Consider the following 11,914-nt stretch of genomic DNA (forward strand, 5'->3'; position numbering starts at 1 on the left):
GGGGACCTGGAAGGTTGAGATTGTGTTTGTCGTTCCAAAGGAGAATCTCTACAAGTTCAGAATGAAATGTGTGGAAGACGAATTTATACTTAAACAGTACGGGTGGACACGCGACTCTCAAGTAGTTGCAATGAACTCCAGACCGCAAGGATAGAGCCGACAGATCGATGAGGGAAGAAAGAGGGGAGTCGCGGCCCCCAGAAGCCTCCCTTGCATCATGTGATAGAGTGCCTTGAATAAATACATCCCCGATACCAACTCTGACACTACCTCATCTCCACAGCCTTACGCACGTCACTAACCCTCATCTCTCCTCCTTCCACAGGTGCGTGCCCGGCGCCTTTTGAAGGACGCGATCCTGGTGATGATTCGTGTTCCCTGCCGATTCTCAGAGAAGGAACGATGGCATGTAAGCCGACAAGGATCAGCGGGCGTGAGGTAGGTCCTTCTGACGTCTTGATCTTACTTGATGCCACCGATCATCACAAGCGTCTCGTTAGGCTCAAGGCATTTTGCTCAAGACCTCAACCAAACCCAAACATTGCTTCAAGCTGAGAGCGAAGCAGGACATGCGGAGCAAAGATGCGATACTTGCTGATCTTGCGAAATCCCTTTGTATCGCGACTACACCCTTTCCGACTCTAGCTCAGTCGCCTCTTGCCTCATGCTGGTAATTTCTGCCTTCATGCTGGCGAACAGCTTACTCACTCTCTGTGATGACTTGAATGCAGCCCGTGCTGCATTCACACATTGGTTGTTTGGCATGCTGGAAGGAATACCCGCACCTTCCGACAAGTCCCCGTTGCCTTACTTTTCTCAACAAGCTGCAAGATCTTGTCACGAAATACATCATTGAAATACATCTGTTCATACACATGATCTCTTTGCCTCAGCTCAGATATGATCTTAATCTGTGTGTTGTCCGTGCAGCTATACTCCATATGAAATTCCCTTATAGATTTTTCAATTTCAACAACTCGTTTCTCTAAGGACTTGACTCGGACATACAGGCTTTGCTCCATCTTTCTTTGCCCTTACATTGCAGAGGTAAATGGAAAACACTCTTACATAAAGGACCGACAACCCACCGCCGATGAACCCGAGGGGGACACCCGCGGCAAGGCGCTTCTCCTGCATCGTGACACCTACAACGCGAGGCACATTCATTCTGTTTGTAATGACCAGTAATCAATAAATTTGTTCGTTTTTCTTATCGTTTGCTTCTCTCAGTTGTGGACTAACGACATAATCCATGAAATTCATGGACTGCGATCGTGCAAGAAGTCAGTAGAGAGGAAGAGGGTAGAAGGGGAAGAACGCATACGGCTGTAGAGATGTGCTTTCTTGTCGTTTGAGTCTGTCCGCAGCCATTCGCTTGAGGGCTTCCAGCAGCATGTGCGGAGGAATTGAAATCTCACAGCTTGTCAATGATCAGACGATTCTAGATGGTCTTTGAGGAGGGCAGGAGAGCTCCGCGCTCAAGTCAGCGTACCCTGCTCTCGCACTTGGCCGTTACTTGCCCCAGCCTCCAAGATCAACCTAGGAGCCAACCTATGGCTATCTTGACTTCGGCTCCATGATAAATCCGGGTCCACGTCGATCATCACAACATCTTGTCCCTTGTGAGCAGTCGGTCACTCCCTTCCATGTTGTCAATGGCACGGTCCGCACCTTTTGTCGAAAGAATTCTGCTATGTAAGCCCAGCTGCCATAATGCTGAGCGCGAACAGCCTGAAGCAGCTTCCTCGGATCACCAGGACAACGTGCTGGTTGAAGCGGAACCCTGACTCCCACTGGGCGTCTCGGCTGCCCAAATGCACTTCGTCGTCAGTCCTACTCTTCCTTCCACTATCCTCTTCCGCCTCAAACTCCAACGCAGCTGTCACGCACCGATGAGTCAAACGATCCACTAACTTCAACCCGCGCAGAAGCTCAAAGATCTGTTCTCACATTACATCCAGCTAAGTAGGCTGTTCGCCAGCATGAAGGCAGAAATTACCAGCATGAGGCAAGAGGTGACTGAGCTAGAGTCGGAAAGGGTGTAGTCGCGATACAAAGGGATTTCGCAAGATCAGCAAGTATCGCATCTTTGCTCCGCATGTCCTGCTTCGCTCTCAGCTTGAAGCAATGTTTGGGTTTGGTTGAGGTCTTGAGCAAAATGCCTTGAGCCTAACGAGACGCTTGTGATGATCGGTGGCATCAAGTAAGATCAAGACGTCAGTGTGAAGGAACTACCTCACGCCCGCTGATCCTTGTCGGCTTACATGCCATCGTTCCTTCTCTGAGAATCGGCAGGGAACACGAATCATCACCAGGATCGCGTCCTTCAAAAGGCGCCGGGCACGCACCTGTGGAAGGAGGAGAGATGAGGGTTAGTGACGTGCGTAAGGCTGTGGAGATGAGGTAGTGTCAGAGTTGGTATCGGGGATGTATTTATTCAAGGCACTCTATCACATGATGCAAGGGAGGCTTCTGGGGGCCGCGACTCCCCTCTTTCTTCCCTCATCGATCTGTCGGCTCTATCCTTGCGGTCTGGAGTTCATTGCAACTACTTGAGAGTCGCGTGTCCACCCGTACTGTTTAAGTATAAATTCGTCTTCCACACGTTTCATTCTGAACTTGTAGAGATTCTCCTTTGGAACGACAAACACAATCTCAACCTTCCAGGTCCCCCCTTGCTCAATGCCCAAAGATTGCAGACACTCATACATGAACCGCAATTTAAGGTCATGGGTCTCCGCAATGGTTACCTGTATGAAGCGCACCAACTTGTCATTCGAGTCCAAAATCACTGCATCATAGCCCCCCGGATTCCATTTCAACGGCTTCAGGCACAACCTTGCTTCTCCTTGCTTCAGAGCCTTCTGGACTTCGCTTGCTTCAAGAGGTATTACGCTACACCTTTGCCAGTCGTCGTGCTGCTCGGACTCGGCTTGATTCTCTGACCTGAGGTTGACCTGCAGCCCTGGATCTCGTCCTATCCGAGCAAAGAACAGCATCTCAAACAAAATCCCCCGAAGAGACGGATTCTCAGTCATGCCAGGGAGCTGCTCAATCTTCCTCACAAACGATTCTCCGAGCTTCTCTGCTAGCTCCCTGGCAACAAACCTACTGATAAAAGTCCAGTACACCTGGTTTCCGATTCGATACTTCCCATGCAGCCGATTGACAAACTGCTTTGACCGGTCGCCCACGTTCATTTCAAAGAGCGTCGTGAAATTAGAGACAGAGTCCATCGCTGCACAGAGATCTTGGATAGCTTGATCTGTCGTACATTCGAACATATGGCGGCATGAGCCTCCAACAATCTGATACTTTGACTCGACATCTCTCGACCTTGTCTCCTCCGAGCTTTCTTCCGCATCCAAGCTCCATTTCATTACACCGGCCACACTCTTGTAGAACATTTCGTACTTTATGGCCTCCTGGTACTCCTCCAGTGCCCACGAGTACACCATCAACTCCTCTACCTTCTCCATTCTATCGAGCTCAATTTTTTTCTTTTCTCGAGAACTCATCGACGTCGTGATGACAACCCGCCGGTTTTCCCGGTCCTTGTGAAGCCACCACATGCATTCACTGAGCGCCAGATCATGTACATCCTGTTGGTAACCGTCCAAGGACACAAGATACTTCTTCTTGCCCTGAGACCATTCTCTTAGGACCCATCTCAGCATCTCTTCTGCACCATTGCGTGGCAAATCAGCGATTCTCAAAACTCCATCATCAACTTGGAGCACTTGAACTGAACTCCACTTCCACAGCCGCACACACATCACCATCCATCCCTCCTCCATGCTCAGCGATTGTATAAAGGACATGGTCGTCGACGACTTCCCCGTCCCTGGAGGCCCTAAGATCCAACCCAGACTCCCGTCCTTACACACTCTGTCCTTAATGAACTCCCACTGCTCATTCCTCCGCACATGCTGCTGGAAGCCCTCAAGCGAATGGCTGCGGACAGACTCAAACGACAAGAAAGCACATCTCTACAGCCGTATGCGTTCTTCCCCTTCTACCCTCTTCCTCTCTACTGACTTCTTGCACGATCGCAGTCCATGAATTTCATGGATTATGTCGTTAGTCCACAACTGAGAGAAGCAAACGATAAGAAAAACGAACAAATTTATTGATTACTGGTCATTACAAACAGAATGAATGTGCCTCGCGTTGTAGGTGTCACGATGCAGGAGAAGCGCCTTGCCGCGGGTGTCCCCCTCGGGTTCATCGGCGGTGGGTTGTCGGTCCTTTATGTAAGAGTGTTTTCCATTTACCTCTGCAATGTAAGGGCAAAGAAAGATGGAGCAAAGCCTGTATGTCCGAGTCAAGTCCTTAGAGAAACGAGTTGTTGAAATTGAAAAATCTATAAGGGAATTTCATATGGAGTATAGCTGCACGGACAACACACAGATTAAGATCATATCTGAGCTGAGGCAAAGAGATCATGTGTATGAACAGATGTATTTCAATGATGTATTTCGTGACAAGATCTTGCAGCTTGTTGAGAAAAGTAAGGCAACGGGGACATGTCGGAAGGTGCGGGTATTCCTTCCAGCATGCCAAACAACCAATGTGTGAATGCAGCACGGGCTGCATTCAAGTCATCACAGAGAGTGAGTAGGCTGTTCGCCAGCATGAAGGCAGAAATTACCAGCATGAGGCAAGAGGTGACTGAGCTAGAGTCGGAAAGGGTGTAGTCGCGATACAAAGGGATTTCGCAAGATCAGCAAGTATCGCATCTTTGCTCCGCATGTCCTGCTTCGCTCTCAGCTTGAAGCAATGTTTGGGTTTGGTTGAGGTCTTGAGCAAAATGCCTTGAGCCTAACGAGACGCTTGTGATGATCGGTGGCATCAAGTAAGATCAAGACGTCAGTGTGAAGGAACTACCTCACGCCCGCTGATCCTTGTCGGCTTACATGCCATCGTTCCTTCTCTGAGAATCGGCAGGGAACACGAATCATCACCAGGATCGCGTCCTTCAAAAGGCGCCGGGCACGCACCTGTGGAAGGAGGAGAGATGAGGGTTAGTGACGTGCGTAAGGCTGTGGAGATGAGGTAGTGTCAGAGTTGGTATCGGGGATGTATTTATTCAAGGCACTCTATCACATGATGCAAGGGAGGCATCTGGGGGCCGCGACTCCCCTCTTTCTTCCCTCATCGATCTGTCGGCTCTATCCTTGCGGTCTGGAGTTCATTGCAACTACTTGAGAGTCGCGTGTCCACCCGTACTGTTTAAGTATAAATTCGTCTTCCACACGTTTCATTCTGAACTTGTAGAGATTCTCCTTTGGAACGACAAACACAATCTCAACCTTCCAGGTCCCCCCTTGCTCAATGCCCAAAGATTGCAGACACTCATACATGAACCGCAATTTAAGGTCATGGGTCTCCGCAATGGTTACCTGTATGAAGCGCACCAACTTGTCATTCGAGTCCAAAATCACTGCATCATAGCCCCCCTGATTCCATTTCAACGGCTTCAGGCACAACCTTGCTTCTCCTTGCTTCAGAGCCTTCTGGACTTCGCTTGCTTCAAGAGGTATTACGCTACACCTTTGCCAGTCGTCGTGCTGCTCGGACTCGGCTTGATTCTCTGACCTGAGGTTGACCTGCAGCCCTGGATCTCGTCCTATCCGAGCAAAGAACAGCATCTCAAACAAAATCCCCCGAAGAGACGGATTCTCAGTCATGCCAGGGAGCTGCTCAATCTTCCTCACAAACGATTCTCCGAGCTTCTCTGCTAGCTCCCTGGCAACAAACCTACTGATAAAAGTCCAGTACACCTGGTTTCCGATTCGATACTTCCCAGAAAGGTCGCCCACGTTCATTTCAAAGAGCGTCGTGAAATTAGAGACAGAGTCCATCGCTGCACAGAGATCTTGGATAGCTTGATCTGTCGTACATTCGAACATATGGCGGCATGAGCCTCCAACAATCTGATACTTTGACTCGACATCTCTCGACCTTGTCTCCTCCGAGCTTTCTTCCGCATCCAAGCTCCATTTCATTACACCGGCCACACTCTTGTAGAACATTTCGTACTTTATGGCCTCCTGGTACTCCTCCAGTGCCCACGAGTACACCATCAACTCCTCTACCTTCTCCATTCTATCGAGCTCAATTTTTTTCTTTTCTCGAGAACTCATCGACGTCGTGATGACAACCCGCCGGTTTTCCCGGTCCTTGTGAAGCCACCACATGCATTCACTGAGCGCCAGATCATGTACATCCTGTTGGTAACCGTCCAAGGACACAAGATACTTCTTCTTGCCCTGAGACCATTCTCTTAGGACCCATCTCAGCATCTCTTCTGCACCATTGCGTGGCAAATCAGCGATTCTCAAAACTCCATCATCAACTTGGAGCACTTGAACTGAACTCCACTTCCACAGCCGCACACACATCACCATCCATCCCTCCTCCATGCTCAGCGATTGTATAAAGGACATGGTCGTCGACGACTTCCCCGTCCCTGGAGGCCCTAAGATCCAACCCAGACTCCCGTCCTTACACACTCTGTCCTTAATGAACTCCCACTGCTCATTGAAGCATTTCCTGCAGTAGAGCACCCGCTGCCTTCCTTGTCCAGAGCTGTGCTGATCCCAAAACGACCCATCGAGACAAAAAAAATTTCCCTCCTCCATATACCCCACCGCGTCACGATTCCGAGTTATCTCCTTCCAAGAGATGTGGTTCTCTCTCTCTCGGAGACCTTTCCAATCCTTTCGGAGCTCCTCCTTCTCCTTCTCCAGTTTCTTCTCCTGGTCTGCAAGGTCCTTCAGAACATCCTGCCAGTACTCCTTGATTTCGCCTTCAAGATGAAGTTTCCACATGGCCTCAGTCTTATCATTTCGGATCTTCTCCTCCTTCTTTCGGAGCTCCTCCTTTCGGAGCTCCTCCTCCTTTCGGAGCTCCTCCTTTCGGAGCTCCTCCTTCTCCTTCTCCAGTTTCTTCTCCTGGTCTGCAAGGTCCTTCAGAACATCCTGCCAGTACTCCTTGATTTCGCCTTCGAGATGAAGTTTCCACATGGCCTCAGTCTTATCATTTCGGATCTTCTCCTCCTTCTTTCGGAGCTCCTCCTTTCGGAGCTCCTCCTTCTCCTTCTCTAGTTTCTTCTCCTGGTCTGCAAGGTCCTTCAGAACATCCTGCCAGTACTCCTTGATTTCGCCTTCGAGATGAAGTTTCCGCATGGCCTCAGTCTTATCATTTCGGATCTTCTCCTCCTTCTTTCGGAGCTCCTCCTTTCGGAGCTCCTCCTTCTCCTTCTCTAGTTTCTTCTCCTGGTCTGCAAGGTCCTTCAGAACATCCTGCCAGTACTCCTTGATTTCGCCTTCGAGATGAAGTTTCCACATGGCCTCAGTCTTATCATTTCGGATCTTCTCCTCCTTCTTTCGGAGCTCCTCCTTCTCTTGTCGAAGCTCCTCTTCCTTCTTTCGGAGCTCCTCCTCCTTCTCTTTTCGAAGCTCCTCCTCCTTCTTTCGGAGCTCCTCCTGCTTGTTCCCTTGTACTCTCTTGCTGTTACGGGCGGACTGCTCATCGTCGCCCCCATCTTGCCTGCCGCGTTTCGTCATTGCAGCTGAAGTGAGAGAATTATTTTTCAACTCAACAAGAGAGAGGGAAGCTTGTTGTCCCACATTTGAAATTTAAGGGCATTTTATGAGACTTGATTTGAAAAAGCTTGGGGCGGCCGGGCAGAAACTGACCGGTATCAGAAGCGTAGCGTTTTTACTATTCCAATGGTAGTCCAATGGGGTATTGTTTAAATTTCTCTCGATGGCTGCAAAAATGGCGTGTTGGATATTTTAAAATGGAGGAGGCACCTGCCACTGGAGCAGGGGGAGCAGGGGGGGGAAGGTTCAGCAGCACGATTCAGCTTGCTTTGCAGTCATTCTGGGAGGCCTCTTCATCGAACGATCAGTAAACTCTGGGTAGAAATCGATCGATGGTCACTCTCGGCCTCGCAAGACTCGATGTCATCAAGTTGATGAAACTACCCGGTCCAGGATCTTTCGTCATCAAGGCATCAAGTTGATTCGGAAACTTGGAAGTTGATCAATCGATTTCTACCCGGCTCAGTCAGAAACTTCTTTATTGACTGAAAAAGAAGGACAAACCGGAGCAAACAAAGGAGGGGGAGGATAAAGCCTACAAACCCGCCTCAATAAAAATACTAGGAAACGAAGGAGGCAGCGAAAACCGGCACTCCAACCACGCAAGCGACGGCCGCACGCACGACAAGCAGGGGAACAAGGATCAGGACAAAGAGCAGTAGCGCAAGGCCCCTGCGAGGAGGACGGCAAGACCCATACGAGAGCGATACTGCCGAAACAGGCGAGCACGCAAACGATGAAAGCCAGGGTCCCCATACACCGCCTCCTGAGCGTACCTGCAGTGAAGGGAAGAAAGGCCTTCGGCGGGTGATGGGTGCCATAACTTGCGCGATGATCGGAAATCTTCTGTTGGGCGGGGCCGGAGAGCGCAGAAAGTCCGACGGGGCTGCCGCTGCTGTTGTAGGGATGGGTCATCGTGAAGTCCAGAACCAGCCCATTCCAGGTGTGGGTGGAGAGGCCAGGGAGCCAAAGGTCGCCCATGTGTCGGTTGGTGGGGCCATGCTGAGGAACGAGGGTCCGGGTGTGTCGCAGTCCCTGTTGATGGAGCTTCGTGAGTGCAGTGGTCCAGAGAGCAGCGCGATGACGACAGTTGGCCAAATGAGAGACACTGCTTCCCGCCGATGGATCCAGAGCTGTAGCACAACGATCACAGGTGGGAGGCAGCCTAGCCGGGGGTAGCCCATGCAGGAAGCGGTCGACACCTCGTGCGAGGTGGATGGGACACTGGTTAGAAGGGTGAACGTTGGTGGCCTCCATCAAAGAGTATTGCAAGCGCCGCTGTGGGTTCTGAGTCTTCCGAAGGAGGGGCTCCAGGGGGAAAGGGGAAGAAGGCTGACTCGCTGACTCGGGGGGATAGAGCTCCACAGTATAGCTGCCATGAGCCCGGAGGAGAGCTGCCTGCACCTGAGACAATTGCGCCCGCCGCTCAAGATGAGGGGGAAAAGTCTGCATCAACCGTCCAGTGACTGAGCGCTGGGGGGGGAGAAAAGGAGGTCCGCCCGCGAGCTGAAAGAGCGCCGGAGATGGGATCGAATTGTGCAAACGTGCGTCCTCCAGGTCGCTGGGGTCCAGGTATTGCGGCACTCCACGGTCAACCAGGGCCTGATGCACCCGCAGGAAGGAGGCGAGTAGGGGAGGGAGGGCCAGATCCGGCTCGTCCAATTGACGGAGGGTACCATCCAGCCGAGAGAACAGCGGAGGGGTTGAGAATGTCCAGGTCTGCACACAGGGTAAAGTAGCGCTCCATTGTAAGAAACTGGCCGTGGCGATGTAATAAGCTGATAGACTAACTCCTGCTTGAGGTGTAAAGCCATCCCCGCCCTCCTGGTATGGAAGTTGACGCTTGAAAAAAGCAAAGTCCAATGGAGACAAGAAAGAAGAGCTGGCCAGACCGAAGTCAATGTCCGAGCCTCCGTCCGACGAGGGCCAATCAAAAGCCTTGCCCAGTTCCAGAAGAACACTCTGGTCGAAAGCAGTGCATGCATCAGTTACCATTTCAGGATCGATGCCCCGTAAGAAGTACTGCAAAGTTGGGAGATGAGTAGCCCGGATAAGGTGTTTGCAGGCGAAGGGATGTAAGGTACTCAGCGATCCCAACTTGTGGAGGTCATCGTCTAGAGCCGCGAGCTTGTCCCGAAGCCAGTTGCTGATGAAGCCCCTAGAGCCCAAAGGTATGCCTCCTGCCACCACCCCCTCCATCTCGACCGAGAAGCTCCGCAAGTGCGCAAATTCGCGCTTGATGAAGGCAACGATTGCTGAATGCTGTTCGGGCGGTAAGTCGACCCAGGAAGGGGAAAAGACCTTGGAGTCGCGAGGCTGAATGTCCAGTGCCAAGTCATCCCGCAGGGTGTCGATAAGGTCCTTGACCGCAGCACTAGCGTCCGAAAGTCGCCCAACCACCGTGATATTATCAGCGTACAGCGGGAAGGTGCAGTTGGTATGCTTATCCGCAACTCGCATGAGAAAAGGATGGAGAGCGTGACAGAAGAGACTGAGACCTGCTGGATCACCTTGGTGAACCCCTCGAGAGCAGTCGAAAGGCCGAGCTTGCGTTCCTCGCTTCAAAAAGAGACGACAATCACCCTGATAGAAGTGAGAGACATAAGGGAGGACGCGGTGCGCAAACGATCCGCATTGCGGGAGCTGGTCCCCCGGCCTGGCGAGGAATCCCTCACCCAGGGACGCAAAGTAGCCCTGAGACGCCGTACCCAACAAAGTGTCAAGCAATGCCCGCCGGGATAAGGAATTGAAAGCATTCTTGCAGTCCAGCCCAATCATGACGACAGGGTCATAGGCGAGCAACGTCGCCTCCGACGGAATGTGCTGATGCGTGAAAGGCCCTAGCGTGCACTGAAGGAGCTTGGCAAATCGAATCGCCCCATCTTCCAGACCGCCCGAGTGCTGGATCACCCGAGGATGAGCCTGAGTGAAGAAGTGGGTAAGGTCAGAGCGGTGGTAGCGAGTGAAGAGGCTAGAGCTCAATCGCCTCTGCAGGCTTCCTATGATAATTGGGCGTAAACCAGGTTTACCCGGCTTGGCAGCTGGGTAGTATATTCCCCCCCGCAGAAGGCTATCGATCTGATCAATTCCGGTGCCATACCCCAAGAGTAGAGGTTTCAGAATGAAGTTCTTGTAGGCATCCTTGGTAGCCTCGTCCATTCGGAGGATAGGGCGCAAGAACTGAAAAGGTCGCCATCCTGTAAGATCCGCTGCAGCTGACTTGGTGAATTTACTCAGGACCTTATTGACATGCTTCTCATGAAGGATGGCATCCAAGAGAGATTCAGAGTCTGTATCTTCGTCGTCGCCCGAGGCCTCTCCGAATATGAGCTGATGACGGGAAGCTTGAAGGTTGCCAGGGTCAAGCAAGGAAACAGGGCTGGGGCTGTGAGGGAACTTCTCAAGAGTGTCGTGGTAAATCTGATCGAAGTCATCAGTCCGTAGGCCAGCCCCCGTGAGGGTACGTCTTGCTTTGTGAAGATCTCGATTTTCATAATGTTCAAGGGCAATATCAAGCTTCCTGCGCTCAAGACTACGCCCGTTGGCCGCCGATTCCCTCGGAGCCGGAAGCGGCGCCTGTGAGGATCTCCCTCCACCACTCTTGACCCGATGACAGATCTCAGCGTTTCCACGATTGATGGAGAGGCGAGGGCCCGGTGAGAGGAGCAATAGCGGGAGGGCATCCCAGAGAAGCCGAAGCTGCCCTGCTGCCGCGGGAGAAGAGAGACCAGGCGCCAGCTGAAGCATGCGGAGGGTAGCCTGAGCTGCAACTTTCCATGCTTGTACTCCTTCCTTGTTCAAACGCTTGACTGTAAAAATGGCTGGACTCCGACCGAGGAGTTGAAGAAGAACATGCTCTGAGTGCTCAAACCACCACTTAACTCCGGCCTCCCATCTGACAGTGCCAACGGGAAAGTCTGCTGCCTGTAAAGACGCAAGCCATTCCTGGGAAGATGCCGGGGAAGCCGAACGCAACAACCCGTGGCCTGTCGACGGCGGCGGGGGGACGGCCCTGGCGTTAGAAGAGCTGGGCGGCGCCCGCCTTGCCGACGGCAAACTGCCGGATGGAGGAGCTGTGTGCAAAGAGGCAGTGCTGATACACGTCTGTCTGAAATTTCGATGGGAACGGCCAGTCCCTACACGCCCTCGACCATTGCCGCCCCGGCGGCCTCCACCACTGTGACCACCAGAGGGTGATACAATCTCTGAACTAACAGGAGAGCCTCCACTGCTGCTCGCCGTTGCCGTGCCGCCAGTGCAGGCTGACTCGGAGGTCCCCACTATCCGCAGAGGGCGACCACGGA

The 11,914-nt window shown here is 52.1% G+C and overlaps 4 protein-coding genes across 4 annotated transcripts; all 4 read right to left on the reverse strand.

Annotated features, from left to right (window-relative positions):
• Window positions 1-2,519: 2,519 nt before the first annotated feature.
• GUITHDRAFT_105258 (hypothetical protein) lies at window positions 2,520-3,821 on the reverse strand (the record flags this gene model as incomplete). The annotated part of the gene is made up of 1 exon (XM_005836104.1): window positions 2,520-3,821. The coding sequence occupies one exon, from the start codon at window positions 3,819-3,821 to the stop codon at window positions 2,520-2,522; it is 1,302 nt and encodes a 433-aa protein (XP_005836161.1).
• Window positions 3,822-5,171: 1,350 nt separating this feature from the next.
• Window positions 5,172-7,571, reverse strand: GUITHDRAFT_105259 (hypothetical protein; the record flags this gene model as incomplete). The annotated part of the gene is made up of 1 exon (XM_005836105.1): window positions 5,172-7,571. The coding sequence occupies one exon, from the start codon at window positions 7,569-7,571 to the stop codon at window positions 5,172-5,174; it is 2,400 nt and encodes a 799-aa protein (XP_005836162.1).
• A 658-nt stretch (window positions 7,572-8,229) lies between these two features.
• Window positions 8,230-8,665, reverse strand: GUITHDRAFT_151636 (hypothetical protein; the record flags this gene model as incomplete). Its single annotated transcript, XM_005836106.1, has 1 exon — window positions 8,230-8,665. A coding segment is annotated over exon 1 (338 nt), but the record flags the coding sequence as incomplete, so codon positions are not given.
• Window positions 8,666-9,201: 536 nt separating this feature from the next.
• GUITHDRAFT_105260 (hypothetical protein) lies at window positions 9,202-11,357 on the reverse strand (the record flags this gene model as incomplete). The annotated part of the gene is made up of 2 exons (XM_005836107.1): window positions 9,202-9,329; window positions 9,503-11,357. 2 exons carry the CDS (start codon window positions 11,355-11,357, stop codon window positions 9,202-9,204), a joined length of 1,983 nt encoding a protein of 660 aa, XP_005836164.1.
• Window positions 11,358-11,914: the final 557 nt, after the last annotated feature.

The sequence above is a fragment of the Guillardia theta genome, assembly GCF_000315625.1.
Source record: "Guillardia theta CCMP2712 unplaced genomic scaffold GUITHscaffold_19, whole genome shotgun sequence".
Lineage (NCBI taxonomy): Eukaryota > Cryptophyceae > Pyrenomonadales > Geminigeraceae > Guillardia > Guillardia theta.